The sequence below is a fragment of the Chelonia mydas genome, chromosome 7, assembly GCF_015237465.2.
Source record: "Chelonia mydas isolate rCheMyd1 chromosome 7, rCheMyd1.pri.v2, whole genome shotgun sequence".
Taxonomy (NCBI): Eukaryota; Metazoa; Chordata; order Testudines; family Cheloniidae; genus Chelonia; species Chelonia mydas.
Genome location: NC_057853.1, coordinates 11118720 through 11136808, shown reverse-complemented (window position 1 = coordinate 11136808; position 18089 = coordinate 11118720). Strand labels below are relative to the sequence as shown.

Here is an 18089-nt window from a genome sequence, read left to right as displayed (position 1 = left end):
TTGCAGATCAGCTGTGAGACACAGGCTCAGAGTCACGTATCCACCAGTTGTCAATAGTCTATAGTGACATAAACAGGGTAAATGGTGCTAAAACTGTCTCAAAGTATGACAGTCCCCATTTTGGCCAACACACTGGGGATTCAACCTGGGATCTTCAAAGCTAAGAGCATGAGCTGTTACAACTTGAGATAAAGAGCTATCGCTCTGTCACAAGTCATATCCTCTGTGATCAGCACAGAGGGAGACATGGAACACACAATCACCAGGGGGTTACATAAACAGGAGACGTAGTTCTATGATGGTAGCACCCCAACTGAGATCAGGGCTCCACTGTGCGAGGCACCGTACAAACAAATACTGTGATAATCCTTGCCCTAGAGATCATACGCTCTAAATACAGCAAACAGACAAAGAAAGAAGTGGCATCCCCATTTAACAGTTGGGGGGACTGAGGCAGAGAGAGATTGAGCAACACGGGAAGTCTGTGAAAAAGCTGAGAATTGAAGCTCAGTCTCCTGCATCCAACTCCCTGACACACACGATTAGGGTGACCAGATGTCCTGATTTTATAGGGACAGTCCCGATTTTTGGGTCTTTTCTTATATAGGCTCCTATTACCCTCCACCCCCATCCCGATTTTCCACATTTGCTGTCTGGTCACCCTACACACGATCCTTCCTCTCTGCCCATGGGCCAAGACTCCCAAGCCAAAAGGAAACAGAAGACCCAATAAAAAAGCATCAGGTATTAAATAATTACAAATAATCACTAATTCAAACAAAATGTGTTAGAAGAAATGCCAAATAAAAAGGAAGACCCAACACTGCACTGCTGGCTGGTGAGTGGTTTCAAGCATCCTCCAGATCTACCTGCAGGAGACTATCACCTGTTCAAATGATCTCTTATCACTTTGTCAATTACATCACAAGGATTAGTTAGGATCATATGGGCAAATTATTATTCTGAAATAACATTTGATGGCACTTCTCTCTCTCTCTCTCTCTCTCACACACACACACACACACACACGCACACTTTGATCTGTTATAAGCAGAGTCACACTCTAGATCCAGTCTCCTTGCACTCCTTGGAGAAAAGTGAACAAAAGTTCTTTCTTATATTTCTGGCTTCTCCATCCAACCATGAGATGTTGGTCTTCAGAAGCAATTCCAAAAACTTAAATTACAGCATGTTACTTCTTAGAGAGCAGTTTGTTTCTAACATTACAACTACCAGACAGAACTGCTCAGGTTTATATGATCGCCTAGATGCAAAAGAACTGGATTGGAGGTTGGGGGGCGGGGGGAGAATACGCAGCCCAAGTTTTCATCCATTCCTTGAATTTGGGTAAGGGCCGTTCATCGTTACACAGCCCAAACATCTTTGACATGATAAGAGAAAATGGATGATTTTTCCCCCCAATCTTCAACTGAGTTAGAATAAACTGACTTTGAAAAGTAATTTAATTTCAATTAAATTAGCATGAATTCAGGATAATTGTCTGGTTTAACTCTGAGGGCTCATCTTCCCTATAAAGAGTTACAGTGTTTAACCCACTTGTAAGTTAACTGTGCAGTCATTGTAGATGAGGATACATTGTCAAGAACTCTTCATGATACAGTGGAAAGTATCTGCTGCTTGGCTCAGTGGGCAGTGTAGGGCTATGGCTGGACTCAAATCCACTCCCAGGTATCATGCGAAAGTACTCCGAAATGCACTGCACTCCCTTCTGTGCCCAGCTTTTCCAGTGGTTTTAAGGTTGGCTCCTCTCTGCTTTAGAACCCCTGAGCCCCACTACATTGCAACAGCTTGATCAGCATCACATCAGCTGAGCTAATCAGGACAAAACCCTTGGCAGACATGATGCTGAGCACGCTTTGCCCTATTCTATGCTTTCCACAAAGTCCCGGTCATCATCCTATCAGCCAAGCCTGACTGAACACTAACATTTTGTAGCTTAGCCAATCACAGATTCAGTTCACACAGGACTGCTGGCCTCCGCTGCAGTGTGGCAAAATCCAAAGGGATTTTAAGCGGCATGAGTTACCTCTGCTGGGCTACCCCCATTGTACCTTAATGAGCAATGGGCACAGTGGGGGCAAATTTTTGAAGGGTCTAGCTGCTAATTTTGTACTCATAGTAGGCAGTGCAATTGGTTGGTTAGACTGCTAAACCTCACCATTTGCTGATGCAAAACTTAGAGACTGCTTGAAAAAAATGTCTGGGTCTGTCAATATGGCACTGAAAAGATTAACCATGAAAGTGATCTGATGCCCTCACAAGATTATTTCATCTATGTCTAGCCATGCAATCTTGCTTCCCAGAAGCATTAAGAACGGCTAGTTCCAGTCTTCCCCTTTCCTTACTGCTTGGTTATTTTTCTTTTCATCCTGTTAGCTTTATTTCACAGCTGAAGTGCTTAACCTCATTCCATTTTGTTTCCCCATCTGACTTAACCCTAGTTTCTGTTCTAACACTCATTGTTATTCCTTCAAAATATCTTGGCTCCTTTAATTGCCTGTGCTTTGCACTGAAAACTTGACTGTTTTCCACAGTTCCTCTGTTGTGGTTACTTTTAAGTTCCTTGGATTACATTGTTTTGACTGAACTGTCAGATTTCAGAGCTTGTTACTGACTAAAAACATATGGAGCACAAAAGAAAAAAAAACAAGACCGTAAAATACACCACAGACCTGCAGCCCACCCTTATCGCCAGTAGGTGGCAGAACAAACCCACTTGAACTTGCTGTATAAAGGCTGCTGCACTGTATTCCATTTCGGCACATGGAAATAGCCTAGTTATTAAAAGTTAACAGGTTTCCAGTGGGGCTCGCTGGAGAAAGGCAACATTTACCCCAAGGATAACGGACACAAGCTGCATTTTTGAAATGCTCCCGATTTCACTTTCCCCCCCAGTGATCTGATATTGCTTGGTGTTGCCACTTATTTTTAGCAAGTTTGATCCTGGCAAATCACAGAGTAAAATGACGGGAAGCTCCAGGAACGTGTTTGTGGGTCTAGGACGCACAGCCTGATCGGGAAGCAGTAGCATTGATTTCCATGCTCTGCTCCACTCTATGCTACTCTGGAGGGGAGACTTCAGGGAGAAGCATAATCTCCCTGGCGACTGATTCTTCAGCCTCTTGTCAGAAGGGTGCCAATTTGAATGTGTGGTCTGGACTTTGGGTCTGTCTACAATGCAAAAGAAAAAAAAGGTGTTCGTAACTCGGATTAGATAAACCCCATTAGCCAACTGGGTTAAAATAGCAATGAAGACATGGCAACTCCGGTTTTTGCACAGGTGAACAGCTCAAGTTCAAGCCTACAGGGGTCCGTCTACATAGCCCTTTGGAGCAAGCAGGAGCAAGCCTCCCAGCTCTGGTCGACAGACTCAGGCTAGCAGGGCTTGCACTAGGGCTATGAAAAGAGCCGTGGCAGTAGACAGCACTTTTAAGTTTGCAGCTTCGGCTGGGGCTCAGGTTCTGAAGTCTAACGAGCCCAAGCTCCATCCAAGCCGCAACTTCAAAGCACTGTCTATGTAGTTGTTTTTGAGTACCACTAGCTGGAGTCCGTCCACTCGAGCCAGGAGGCTCACTCTCAAAGGCTGTGTAGACATACCCTAAGGGAGCTTGCGGTTCAACTCAAGCTGCTAACCTGAGTTGCCATATCTTCACTTGCTGCTATTTGAAACTGAATTAAGAACTTGCCTTTTTTGCAATGCAGACGTGCCATAAAATTGGTGACCGGAGACTACCCACTCATTTCACAGGAGCTACCAAACTTCTCTCAGCAAAGCACTAGCTTCACTACGCTGGGTCAGACCCATATCAGGGAACCTTGGATGCAAGTCGAAGTAGCCCATGCATCACCCTCTTAGTCACCAATTACAAGGTTTCAACATCTCACTAGCTGAGCCAGCTCAGCCAGTCCTTTAAAGTTAAAAATCCAAAAGCTTTGCTGAGCGGTTTCTAATGCTTTACCAGCAGTTCCTCCCGGAGATTGTTTTTATAAAACATCTATTACCCAAGAAGCAAATGCATGTGCTTGCACCAGAAGGCGTACACACCTCATTACTGGAAGAATATACCTGCTCTCCTATTATATTTTACCATGACTATTGCACATGCAAGTTTTGCAAAGTGGATGCCAAAGAAAAGCAAGCCCCCGATACAGCCCATTTTATATTGAGAGAATTTTAAGTAAGTCGCCCTGCTCACACAGTGAGAATCTGTGGCAGTCAGAAGTAGAATCCAGGAATTCAGCCCCTTTGCACTAACCACCAGAGGTAAACGCTGCCTCTTTAGGAAGGAAAACCTATTAGAAGCCCATTTCAACAGAGCACAGTACCAACAAAGACTTTTTCCAATCCCTGCTTTGTATTTAGAGTTTGCAAGGAAAGGCAGATTCTGGTTTTCCTCTTTGCAAAAAGGTAAAGGGACAGTTGCTTTTGTTGCCATGACATGAGAAAACACAGTTGTGCCGACCTGCACTTGCCAGGGAGGAGGACCCAGAACACTGGGACCTTTAGGGACTCCTGAGACAAAGCAGGCAGGCACAAGGTCAAGAGACCAACTAAATAATGCCTAAAATAAGTTAATAGAGACAGACAAATGAAACTGCAATAAACCACAGCATAGGGAGGGTTATTTGTTTTGTGGTAGAACCTAAGAGTCACACTCACGGACCAGAGCCTCATTGTGCTATGTGCTTTACAGATACAGGACAAAGACACAGGCCTGGTCTACACCTAACAATTAGATCAACCTAGTTACATCGCTCAGGGCTGTGAAAAATGTGTCCTGTGAGACACATTTAGGTAGATCTAACCCCCACTGGAGATGCAGCAGGGTTGACGGAAGAATTCTTCCATCCACCTAGCTGCCACCTCTGGGAGAGGTGGATTAACTACATGGATGGGAAAACTCCTTCCGTCAATATCGGCAGCGTCTATACCATGGTGCTGCAGCTGCAGCGTAGATATACTCACAGTTCCTTCCCTGAAGAGAAGTATAAAGAAAGAAGCAGGGATTAAGCCAGTTTTCCACATTCTGTCAAACTACTATATTTGATCTACAAATGATGTTTAAATAATAGAGATGTCAGAAAGGTACGGCACCTCCAAAACAAACCGAGATCCTAACTACCAACCAGCTGGTCAGTTATCAGCCCAAATCAATACACTAATTTCCCATTAACCATTTTGTCATAAGTACAGACATCTTGTTTCAGAGTCTAAAACCTTTTAGGCTTCTTGTAAGCACAGTACAGTCCTTTCCGTGCAGGTGCTGATAGTGCCTGACCGGGTCTGGCAAGGGGATGTGCCTGGGCTGTCTCAGTTTCCCCACAAGGGATTCCCTGGTAGGGTTGGCAGGATGATTTAAGGCACTGGTCCTCCAATGAAAGCAAAAGTCTCAACAACAGAACAAGGTCCTTCAGTCCTCCCCTGATTCAGGTCCTCCCCCTTTATCACATGGGTTCTCACTACCACCTCCAGATGGTGCTGTAGAGAATACCAGGCTCTCCCTTTCCTCCAGGCTCCACCCCAAGACCCAACACCACAGAGCAGCTGTCTGCCTCGCACTCCAAACTGCCCTGCTTCATGGTTCAGATTCAGAGATTTTTTAAGGCTACAGTGAAAACATCTTTTAGAAAGACATCCCAAGTGACAGAGAATCCATCATACCCTTCAGTTAGTTGTTCCAATCGTTAGTCACCCTCAGCACAAAAAAGTGCACTTTATTTTCACTCTGAATTAATCTAGCTTCATTTTCAAGCCATTGATCTCCTTATGCTTTTGTCTGCTAGAATAAAGGAGCCCTCCACTCACAGAAATCTTCTCTCCAGAAGGCACGTTTAGCTGATCCGGTAACCTCTTGCCTTTCCTTTGGTAACCTAAATGGATTGAGCTTCTCAAATCTCTCATTGTAAGGCAGGTTTTACAGACCGAGACCTCCAATCATTCTTGTACCTCGTTACTGAACCTTTTGTATCAATGGACTAAGATGAGCAAATTGCTTGCTGAGGAACAGTTTTTGGTCATAAAAAGCTATAGACTCCCCATGAAATAAGATTGGTCCATGAACCCCTCCTAACTCACTGGCTTATATATGATCATTAAAGGCAATCATATTCATAAAGCATGCAACTGCAAGATGCATTGCTTAAGGAGACACCATCAGATTGTAATCTAGTCTTTTTTTATTATTGTTATTGTTTTACAAGAAGTTTTAGATCATAGACTTTTGCCCAAATTGCCAATTTCTATACTTTTATAAGTCACTCCTTTTGGGGTCAATACTCGGCAAGGCATGTAAGGTGCACAGTAATTTAAACATACGCAGACCCATGCAGCGCTGTCCTGCAATCTGCAAAATTCAGACCTGATCTACAACCTTTCTGAGAGGGTGTCATAAATATAAAGGGAAGGATAAACCCCTTTAAAATCCCTCCTGGCCAGAGGAAAAATCCTCTCACCTGTAAAGGGTTAAGAAGCTAAAGGTAACCTCGCTGGCACCTGACCAAAATGACCAATGAGGAAACAAGATACTTTCAAAAGCTGGGAGGAGGGAGAAAAACAAAGGGTCTGGGTCTGTCTGTGTGATGTTTTTGCCGGGGACAGAACAGGAATGGAGTCTTAGAATTTAGTAAGTAATCTAGCTAGGTATGTGTTAGATTATGATTTCTTTAAATGGCTGAGAAAATAGCTGTGCTGAATAGAATGAATATTCCTGTCTGTGTGTCTTTTTTGTAACTTAAGAGGGATTCTCTATGTTTTGAATCTAATTACCCTGTAAGGTATTTACCATCCTGATTTTACAGAGGTGATTCTTTTTCACTTCTATTAAAAGTCTTCTTGTAAGAAAACTGAATGCTTTTTTATTGTTCTAAGATCCAAGGGTTTGGGTCTGTGGTCACCTATGCAAATTGGTGAGGATTTTTACTAAACCTTCCCCAAGAAGTGGGGTGCAAGGGTTGGGAAGATTTTGGGGGGAAAGACGTTTCCAAACTACGTTTTCTCAGGAACCCAGATAAAGTCCAAGGGCAAAGGGTAAAATAGTTTGTACCTTGGGGAAATTTTAACCTAAGATGGTAAGAGTAAGCTTAGGAGGTTTTCATGCAGGTCCCCACATCTGTACCCTAGAGTTCAGAGTGGGGAAGGAACCTTGACAGAGGGTTTGGTTTGGGCCCCCATCACTAATTGTGGGTTGTCTAACTGGCAAACCTGGCTTTAACAGAACTGAATCTGCCCAGGGACTTTGGCTAGTGGGAGAGGAGAGAGAATGGAAGAGTTTTCTGCAGGAGCTTCCTCCTAACAACAAGGGTTTACTTCTCCAGTTTAACACACCTACATTGTGGTGAATCAGTTCCTTAGGCGATTATATAGCGTTCAAGGGTAGGTACCATGTTATAAGCGAAACACAGGAATGTTCTTAGTTACTTAATCTCTAGTGTTTAATGTAACAATTTGAGGGAAGGGGTGTTTTGTTTTGAACTTTGTTTCCTTGGTCACCATTGTTTCAGAAGAGTTTCTAACCCTAAATGACAAGAAGCTCAAGTCTCAAGAAGAAAGGCACAAAATAATTTTTAAAAAGTAACAAGCAGAGAGTACGCAGGAGCTTACCTAGGGAACAGGTGTCTCAGGGTATGGAGAGGATCATGCATGGCTCTCTCTGGGGCACCACTAAGGCTGAATCTGGATCATTGCATTTAGTCTGGGGACCTCATTACCAGAGAGATATTGACACAAAGTGGTGAGTTCAGCAAAGATCAACACAGTTAGGAGGAAGTGTTCAAGCCAAATATGTGCAGTTTAGCTGAGCCACAACTAAGACATGAATGGATGTGAACGCCAAAGAAAGAAAAGATCTATTTGTTTAGGGCTGTATAAGACGGAATAAGTGACGCAGTTGTCCTCTAAGATAAACCCCTTTGCTTGTGACAGAGACAGTAGTGGCTGAGCAAAGTGTGTTTATCATCCCTAATTTCCATAACAGATCTGGTATAGAAGTCAAGGTGTTCAGAACAGCTGGGTTGGCTCCTGTTTAGACACCCAAGTAAGTAGCCTGATTTTCACAAGTGCTGAGCATCTAGCAGCTCTCACTAAAACAATGGGAATTCAGTGGTGCTCAGCACCATTGCAAATCAGACACACACACACACACCCCCCAGTTCAGTGCATAAAAATGGATTTAGGAGCCAAACGTTTAGGCATCCCTTTGTGAAAGTCTTGGCCCAATCTTCCAGCATTGTGACAGCTTACATCTTCCAGGAACCCAGGTTTGAAGTGTCCTCATGTGCCATATCCCACAACAATGTGAAAATTAAGTCAGAAGAACATTAATTTTTAATGACTTAGGGCCTCCTCCTACCTCTCCTCAGGGCTACTTCAGGTTGAATGCCTAGCAAACTCCCTTTCTGGCTCCCTCTCTGCAGGGAGCCATTGCTGGTCCTTCCACAAATCCCAGTCACTGGAAAGCCCCATCTGCAAGTTGCTATTCGTGGGTGCCTTCTCCCCTGACTTTTGGTCTTTTATCCTGCTTCCCTCTTCCCAGCAAGCCTTTCTCCTGGCCTACAGTCATGTGATTCCTCTAGGGACTACAATTCCCAGAATGCTGACCATTAAAGGCCCAGAACTTGGAGCAGCAAGTTATCACTCTGTGATATTTACAGATTTGTCTATACAGTAACTCCTCGCTTAACGTTGTAGTTATGTTCCTTAAAAAACTACTTTAAGCGAAACGATGTTAAGCGAATCCAATTTCCCCATAAGAATTAATGTAAATAGGGGGAGTTAGTTGCAGGGGATTTTTTTTTCACCAGACAAAAGACATAGAGAATATATGTGTGTGTGTGTGTGTGTGTGTGTGTATACATACACACACACAGTATAAGTTTTAAACGAATACTGTACACAGCAATAATTGTGAAGCTTGGTTGAGGTGGTGAAGTCAGAGGGTGGGTTATTTCCCAGGGAATGCCTCACTGCTAAATGATGAAGTAGCACTCTGCTGAGCCCTCAAGGGTTAACGCATTGTTGTTAATGTAGCCTCACGCTCTACAAGGCAGCAGGAATGGAGGGAGGAGACACAGTAGACGCATGGCAGTGGCTGCAAACGTTCCCAGTGGAAACTGAAGGTGATGATGGACCCAGGGCTGTCCTTACCCATACGCGAAGTATGCAGCTGCGGAGGGCTCCAAATTTCCCGGTGCCCTGTGCAGCTGCGTAGGGCTCCAAATTTCCTGGTGCCCTGTGCAGCTGCGTGCTGCTCCAGGCCCTGCTCTGCCCCAGCCCCGCCTCTTCCCACCCCTGCTCTGCCCCCACTCCACTCCATCCCCAAAGCCCCTGCCCCCCCTCCCGAGTAGTGCTGCATGGCTGGGTCTGCACTCACTGGCAGTGGGAAGTGCAGTGGCCAGGCCCCAGCCACGCCACCGGTGAATGCTGTGGGGCAGTTCCCCTCTGCCCCCCAAGCCAGCCCCTCCCCCCTACAGAGGCCTGGGGCCCCACCCTCCACCCGGGGGCTGCGTAGGTCCCCAGAATAGCTAGGGATGGCCCTGGGTGGACCCACACTATCCCACGGGAGTGCACCACTCCCTCCACTTTCCAAAGTGCCGGGTGGTGCGTGCGTGAGAGAGACAGACAGAGATGCACATTGCCCCTTTAAGTACGCTGACCCAACTCTAAGTACATTGCCTTTTTAAGTAGATCAGCAAGTTGAGGCAGCAGCTGCTGCCAGCAAGCTACCTCCATCCTGAGCCCTGACATGTCCCCCCCACTCTGTGGAGATGGGATTCAGGAGCAGGGGAGGGGGACAACCTGACATCAGCACCCCTCTTCTCCCCCCACCCCCCCCAGCAAGCAGGAGTCTCCCAGGAGCAGCTCCAAGGCAGAGGGCAGGAGCAGCACATGGCACTGGGGGGGGGACACCTGAACTGCTGACAATTAATAGCCTGCTGGGCGGCTGCTGCACAGGGAACTTCGTGGGGCTGCTGGCCCACCCGGGTTCCAAGTCCCCACCAGCTCACTCCAACGGGCTGCTCTTCCTGCAAGCAGCAGACAAAGCAGACAGCCGTCAAACAACCTTATAAGGGAGCATTGTGCCATTTAAATGAGCATGTTCTCTCATAGATCAGTGATAGAACAATGAAACGTTAACCGGGATGACGTTAAGTGAGGAGTTACAGTACAATGACTAGAACCAAATATACACATATATGATTTAATTCATACCTTTGGCTATTTCAATGTAAGTGTATATGTGGGCAGTTCAGTACCATAAGTGGTTCCTTCTTCACAGCATGACACTGCAGAGGTCTTCACCTCTAGCACCTCCTCTCGACCACTTCTTTGGTCCAGAGATGGGCTGTCTCTGTCTACCTCTTCTGTGGCCCAGTCCTCCAGCTGGGTCACCTTTCAGGACAGTCTCCTTCCAAACAGAAGATCCTTTGCCCCTCTCAGACTATTCTAAAATTCCCTGCTCTTCACCCATTCTCCTGGGGACTGCAGATTTCCTTCTTTTATCCTTTGACTGAGCGCTGCCTCCCAGGGCTTTTTCCCTGGAGGCCCTTCTTCCTAGCAGGTTTTCTCACTGCCTCCCCTCCTTAGAGCTTCTCACAGGTTTCTCTCCAGGCCTCCCACAGGAGCCTAACTTGCTCCCTGTAGTCCTCTCCAGCCTGTCTTCACCAGGCCCTTCCCAGAGAGCAGGAATTCCCCTTGCTCCTCCCACTGCAGTCTCCCCTGTCTCTGTAGTCTCCCTAACCCTTTCACAGCTGAGATGGCTAATTTTAAAATGAGGCACCAGATCAGGATCAGCCAGAGGTTAACTGCTACACCACAGGGCAAGGCTGAGCCCAACTCCCCTTAAAGGTCCAGTCTGCCTTTGGCCTGTGGCAGTGCCCTACTTTGATAGAACTTAAGTCAATTCCTTGCCAGCTTCATTAAATTGACATAAGTGCTCGGACCACAATAAGAGTGTCCACACACAGAATAAGAGTGGGAAAGACAACTAACAGTTATTTTGATTCCATTCACCATGTAGACAAGCACTCAAAGAACCAGGGCATAAATACCTAAAATTCCCCCAGGACATGTGCATTTATAAACCAAGAACCATGCTCAGCTGCTTCTCAATTGCATTTTATTTTTTAAACCAGTTAGTTTTAGAGGGAAAGCTCTAGGCTGAAATGCCCTGGTTCTACCGTTTCTGTACATAACCTGGAAGTTTCCACCCACCATTGGTGTAGTTTTGTATCTGCCACTGATTTCATCCTTTTCTTTCTAAAACCATCAATGAGAACATCCAGATAAAGGAGATACATAGGAGTCCACAGTGCACATGGGGTCAGTGGTGGCTGACTCTACCATCTGACCCAGAGACTGATAGCTGGTGGAACAGAGGGAAAAACAGAGGCTACCAGAAGTGCACTCCCATCCCTATAAACAGTAACTCCTCAAAATCTGACCCACCAAGCCGTGTCACTATTTCCCCTCCCCCAGAAACAGCTCCGTGGTTTCTCTCAAACACAGTCATTCCACCCACACACCTCCAACAAAGGACAACTTCCTCCTTGCCACATTCAGTGAAGAAGGGTGACATACAGCAATTTGGAGCGGGTGTTAGCACCTTACAGCTAACAACTTCTTTATTATAGTTCTTGACCAACAAGGATTGCACTCCCTCCAGTCACAAGTATAGCAATACACATGGTAAATATGCGCTAGCTAAATATACCAGGGCTGAGTAAGACCAGGATTGATTGTCCTTGTTTACCATACTGGAGCTATGAACATGCATAGTTTGGTTTTGCTTTTTTTAAAAAGCTGGAATACTTTTCTTGAACAGGTGGACGATCAAGTATGAAAGGCATGCTCAGTATTACAGCATACGAATAAATAACTGCATGAGTGTAACAGTAGCTTTTTCTCTATGCAGAGCTAATTAAGAAAAGCTTGGGGGAGGTTAATTTTACTGACTACAGTCAGTATTTATGCTTATTATATATTAAAACTCCACCTACTAACAATAAGCCAAGACAGCACACAGGTGACAGTAAGAGCTTATGGCCCATTAAACTCTGAATTTCCTAATGTATCAATTACAGAAGACACATGTGCCAAACAACATTAGGCTGAACCACTGTTAAACTCAGTGTTCAGTGGTCCTGAAAATTTTTCATTTCTTTACCTGCACTGAAGTGACCCACTGATTCTGAGTTTGGCCACAGAATAATACATGCAAGGAAACTGCCAGTCTTTTAAAAGGAATGTTTTTATGGTGTATCTCAATTGTAGACAGGAGACACATTCACTGTGTCTAAAGAATTAAATAGATTTCTATTGACAGCTAATAATGATGAGCCAATCATTCATTTCCAGTGAATAAAGCTAAAGTTGCCTGACTCCTAAAAATAAGGATATGACCAACCTCCAGATCTGGACATTTGTCTGAGTTCTTCCACGAGTGAGAAAGTTCTTGTTTTTAGTTTCTTTTGGAGATGCCGTTTCATTTTTTTGTACTGGACCCATGAAAGGAGAGTACAATGTTTTCTGCCTTTCTATAACTGGAATCACAGTGCTGCACTTGCTTGGATCCCTGCAGCCAGTGCATTTCCTGAACTTTGAAAGTTTACAACAAAAAGTGCCCAGTGATTAAGACAAAGAAATACATGAAACTAGCTGAAAAGTGTATCATCTACACCAGGTGAGAGCTGAATGCAGTTCTAAGTCAGTTTCCAAATTATTAAGTACTCCCTGCTGAAATGTTTAAATAACCACATGGCTTTTGTGCTTTGTATTAAGGAACCTTAGATGTAGATTTGGTATAAAAATTTTGGATATGGATTTTTACCCTGCCCATCTAGATGAGCAACATATCCAAGGGGATTAATTATTTAAATCCAACCTGTGCTCAGCTCTGTCTGATAGGCAAAAGACAGACCCTCCCCTGAAGATCTTGCAATCTAAAATAGAAAAAAAAAAATTGCATTGGATAATCCAAAGAAGGGCATAACTGAAGGGTTTGGGTCTTATCACGAATTCAATTTGTGAAATAAGGAGCTATTTATCCCTTTTTGTTCTGTAAAGTGGAATTCGTTCATGTAGGCCCACTGATTCTGGAATCATAAATGGACAATATTGAAGGTGTGAGCAGGCCAAAGCACTCCATCAGATCCATCACTCATTTAGACTGATGTCCAAGAATGTGATCCTGAGAGGTGATGGGCAACTACAGTTTCCCTTAAAAAGGAAAAAAACTCCCTTAAAAAAAATTGCTACATTTAAAAATATCAACTCCAAATTCTAATTCCAGTGCAGAGAAACTAACAGGCTTTATTCCATCTTCAACTTTGCCCTATTATAGTATGAATATTTGAAGCATGAATATTTAAAGCTATAACAGGGGTGGGCAAACTACGGCCCATGGGCTGGATCTGGACTGTCAGGATTTTGGACGCGGCCCGTGGGATTGCCAGCCCCGGTCCGGCACCACGACCCTGCAGCCCCTGGGAGAGGGGGGACAGAGAGCTCTGCACTTGCCTGTGGATACCTCCCCCAAAGCTCCCATTGGCCAGGAGTGGGGAACCGCAGCCAATGGGAGCTTCAGGGAAGGTACCCACAGGTATGCAGAGCTCTCTGTCCCCCCATCCCCATCCCTGAGGCCGCAGGGACATTGTGCTGGCTGCTTCCCGGAGCAGCGTGGGGCCGGGGCCAGCAGGGAGCCTGCCCCCGGCCCCACTGTCATCCCAGAGCCCCTCAGGTAAGCAGCACCGGGCTGCAGCCCAAACCCCTTACCCCAACCCCCTGCCCTGAGCCCCCTCCCACACTCCGCACACCTCCCTGCACCACTGCCCTGAGCCCCCTCCCGCACTCCAACCCCCTCCCCTGTACACCCTGCACCCGCCCCAACCCCTTGCCCTGAGCCCTTTCCTGCACACCACACCCTGCACTCCCACCCGCTGCCCCAGCTCTATGTTCACGGCCCTGCAAGTAATTCTCCCCGCCCGCACCCCGGATGTAGCCCTCAAGCCAAAAAGTTCGCCCACCCCTGGACTAAAAGTAAACTAATATTTGAATACACATCATCCAGTAAGTGGTGATTGCTTTTAAATATATCTGCATTTAAACACCGGTTAATTACAAAATAGCACAGGTAAGTTCACACACTGATAACATTCTGTACATGCTAGTAATTGGTATTCAGTGATTCCAAAGCAGAGGCATCGTCAGATCTCTAATGTCTATGACTGCGTAGACAACCCGTGTTTCCTACCATTATAAATGCATGTAATTACATGTACTCCCTATCTCCACGCTTACAGCTTGATTTTTTTTTTTTTTTTAAAGATGAATACCTACAAATACCACAAGTGCATACATCATGTACAAGGTATTTTAGTATTTACATACATGAATTAAGCATGTAGCTTATGTGCCATCTCTTTTTTAAAAAAATCAACATTATTTATCGACCACCCTCACTTACAAGGAGCAGCCAGCTATTCTAAGAGTAGTCCTACGCTAGTTTTGAGCTAGCGTTAGTCTTTCATACGTAGAGCCACAAACACCGAGTCAACATGCAGAATATATGGTGTATAAGATGACACACTAACTACAATTGCTACATTAAAAAAAAAAGTTCTTTAAATTAAGAAGTCTGGATACTATGCAACACTATTAAAGCTTAGACCTGGCTGCTGTGGCACTTATGCTATGGTTAGTTTTATGTTATAGCACAGGGGTGCGCAAACTTTTTGGCCCGAGGGCCACATCTGGGTGGGGAAATTGCTTGCAGAGCCATGAACGTAGGGCTGGGGCAGGGGGTTGGAGCGTGAGCGGGAATGTGGGGTGTGGGAGGAGGTGCGGTGTGCAGAAAAGGGCTCAGGGCAAGGGGTTGGGGAGGAGGAGGAGTGCAGGGTGTACGAGGTGGCTCAGGGAAGGGGGTTGGGGGTGAGTGCTGCAGCCCAGAACCACTTACCTGGAGTGGCTCCGGGGCCAAGGCAGGCTTCCTGCCTGCCTGCCCTGGCCCCAGCCCCTCGCCACTCCAGGAAGCAGCCAGCACAACATCCCTGCAGCCCCCTGGGGGGGAGGGGGAGAGGAGGAGAGGGGAACAGAGAGCTCTGCACACCTGCGTGTACCTCCCCCAAAGCTCCCATTGGCTGCGGTTTCCCATTCCCGGCCAATGGGAGCTATGGGGGAGGTATCCACAAGCAAGTACAGAGTGCAGAGCTCTTTGCCCTCCTCTCCCAGGGGAGTGGCGCCCCGGGGGTGGCAATCCCGCGAGCCGGATCCGGCCACAGGCTGTAGTTTGCCCACCCCTGCTTTAGTAGTAGTTATTCTCATGGCAAAAAAGCAACATTTGCCGATTTACAAGGGGATACATATCTCAAAGTTATTCAAGCGAGTTTTTAACAGTTCTGCAACACTAAACATTTGCTAAAATAAACATATCAAAAGGTCATAGGTGCTTAAAGAATAGGTTTATTGACAATATTTTCACAAATAAACATTCTAAAGAAAATTTCAGAAATATCTAAACTTAAAAATTTTAAAATTTTGTTCTCATTGGCAAAATATTTCCAAAAAAATTTCCAAAAAAACAAAAAAAGGTAAGATGTCACTATGTTACGTCATTTTTGAAAAACTTTCCTAATTCCAACATTTTGGTTCAGTCCTTTCATTTTTATGATACATATCCAACCCTTCAGCACAATGAAAGAAAACAAGCTGTTAATGTTTGATTTCCGTTCTGTCTAGGGAACACTAATCAATAGGATTTTTATTTATTTAATTTATTTTATAAACAAGCCTCTCCCCTGAATACATCGTGTCTGCTTTGAACTTGATGGGCAAGCAAAGTCAGTAAGTAGTACATTACCTTACAAATATACAAACTGAGCCAAATTATTCTGGTATTATTCAAAACCTGTATTTCCCCAAACGTATATATAAAGCATACCACATAGAACAAGAAACTGTTAGCATGCATTTTTGGAGGTCATTTTTGTACTTCAGTAATCTGAACTTCAACTAAAAAATAGGATCCTTTTATATTGTGATAAAAATGTACTCGAATGTTTTATAACATTAATGTTTATTGCTTTATATGAATACTGTATTGAAAGCCCAAGCATTCAGTTTACACACAGAAATTATACAATTATATACCGTTTCACAATGGCAGTGAGCACTCATTACAATCTACAAAAGTCTACTTTACAGAAATTTAAAAACTCTAAATATCAAAAAGATACAGTTGAAGAAACAGGTATAAATTTGGCAGCCAGTAATTGTGACTGGGAGGTTGCAGCTTGCATGTCTTTAAATATGGGAATTTGAAAACATTGTGAGTTTAAAGCAGTAGTTGTGCTTTGAGCTGGTTTGAAAAAAAAAATGTAACACTGGCTGTCAAAGTAGCATGTTCAAAAATATTTAGTTCACTTCCAAAATGTTATACAAATTATGGTGATTTCTATGCACCCCTAAAACGGTTAGTTATTTAGCTCAGGTACATAACTAAGGTAATATATTAATTCTTCCAATACAGTGGTGTACCATACCAATGACATTTGCCTACATTAGAATTTTGAAAAACTCCTCTGTAATATTCACAATGCTCTGAGAAGCATTCAAACAGCAAGTAGCTGTCCAATTTTTCTGAGATTTTGTTATTAGGTTTGCAAACATTCCACCTACAAAAATTTAAGATCAAGTTTTGATTACTCCGTTCTCCACATAAAGCACATTTTCTCATAAATAAATGAAATCCTTTCACTCAGGCACCTCAGAAGTATATAAAAGTGTTGTAGTCTGAACAGTTTTCTTGGAATGTGTTTCCCCTGGTGTTTCCAACAATGCTAAGATTTCCAGTGTTTCATATGGGCCAGATTTTATTTGGTTTATTCAGAGGCAAAAAACTGCCTTGAGAGGTGAACTCAGTCTTTTCCAATAGAAAAAGTGTACACTGCATTCATCTTTTGTAGAAACAGAAAAATATAACATTTCCCCCCTTAGAATAGAGAGAGAGAGAGAGAGAGAGAGAATGTGTGTGTGTGTGTGTATGTGTAAAGTAACATTTTAAACACACAATTTAAGGTTTCATAGTATGTAGTCAAATAAAAGTCTGGAAACCAGCATGGAACCCTATAATTCACAAGTTAATGTTGAAACTGTAACCAAAATATGAAGTAACCGCTATAGCTGTCAGAGAAAGACAAGACAAAAAGCTTTCTTGCGTACATATAACTAAATGTGGTAATCTCCAAAAAAGTTGTCAAAATTATAATTATTACCTTCCAGTTTAAAAACTTTTATTCTAAATAAAAAAAAAAAAACTATACACAAACCACTGATTTGACCAAACCAAAAAGTCAGCGGTAAGCAGGACCTGAAGGAGCTGGTATTCACAGTTCTTAACATGTACTCTTTCAGGGTTCAATCCATGGAGACGTTTATTTTACAACCTGCTTCTCTTGTAAAACTAAAGGTCCACTTTATTACATAAAATTATTTATACAGTGTAAAACCAGAGCCTTATGGAAAATACTGCATCTAAGTGTATTTAAATTATTAGTCTTGCTCCATAGGTTCTTCTGCAGCTTCTGTGGCTTCATCACTGTTTTCCATAGGGGTCTCTGATGAAGTTTCAGGAGTTTCACTGGCATATGATCCTAAATCTTCAGTTTCACTGCAGTCAGCTCCCCTAATGACAGATCCAGTATTTTCACTGTCTTCAGAACATAAAACCTTCTCTACTTGAGACTGGTCAGATTCCTCCATTTGATTATTCTCCTCAGAGGTCTCTTCATTCACAGTTAAGGATTCAGTGTCTTTTTCTTGATCTTTCCTTTCTGGAGCAACATCTCTTGGGGACATGAAGGACTCTGAAAACATTTACATTAATGACTTAGTGTTAACAGTACATTCTTTTTAAACAAGTCAACAATGGTATTAAGTCAGTTTGAATACCCAAACATTTACACTAGGAAACTGATTTAGACTATAAAAATGCATTAATCTATTTTTCCTCTATAGAAAGTGAGTTGATGTAAATTTTAAACTCTGAACCGCCTTAAAAATACTAAAGTTAACAACT

At 43.8% G+C, this 18089-nt stretch overlaps 1 protein-coding gene and 1 long non-coding RNA gene across 8 annotated transcripts in view; both read right to left on the bottom strand.

Moving 5' to 3' along the window:
- The window catches only part of LOC122466716, a 38008-nt gene extending 27209 nt beyond the window's left edge, over positions 1–10799 (bottom strand). Inside the window, exon 1 of the long non-coding RNA XR_006292450.1 lies at positions 10229–10799. This is a non-coding gene — a long non-coding RNA (uncharacterized LOC122466716). The remainder of the gene's footprint in view (positions 1–10228) is intronic.
- A 4660-nt stretch (positions 10800–15459) lies between these two features.
- PPP4R2 (protein phosphatase 4 regulatory subunit 2) overlaps positions 15460–18089 on the bottom strand; it is a 39552-nt gene continuing 36922 nt past the window's right edge. For all 7 annotated transcript variants that reach the window (XM_037904014.2, XM_037904016.2, XM_037904015.2 and 4 more), the window contains one exon: positions 15460–17877. In XM_037904014.2, coding sequence (XP_037759942.1) covers positions 17564–17877 — 314 coding nt within the window. In that variant the 3' untranslated portion in view covers positions 15460–17563. The remainder of the gene's footprint in view (positions 17878–18089) is intronic.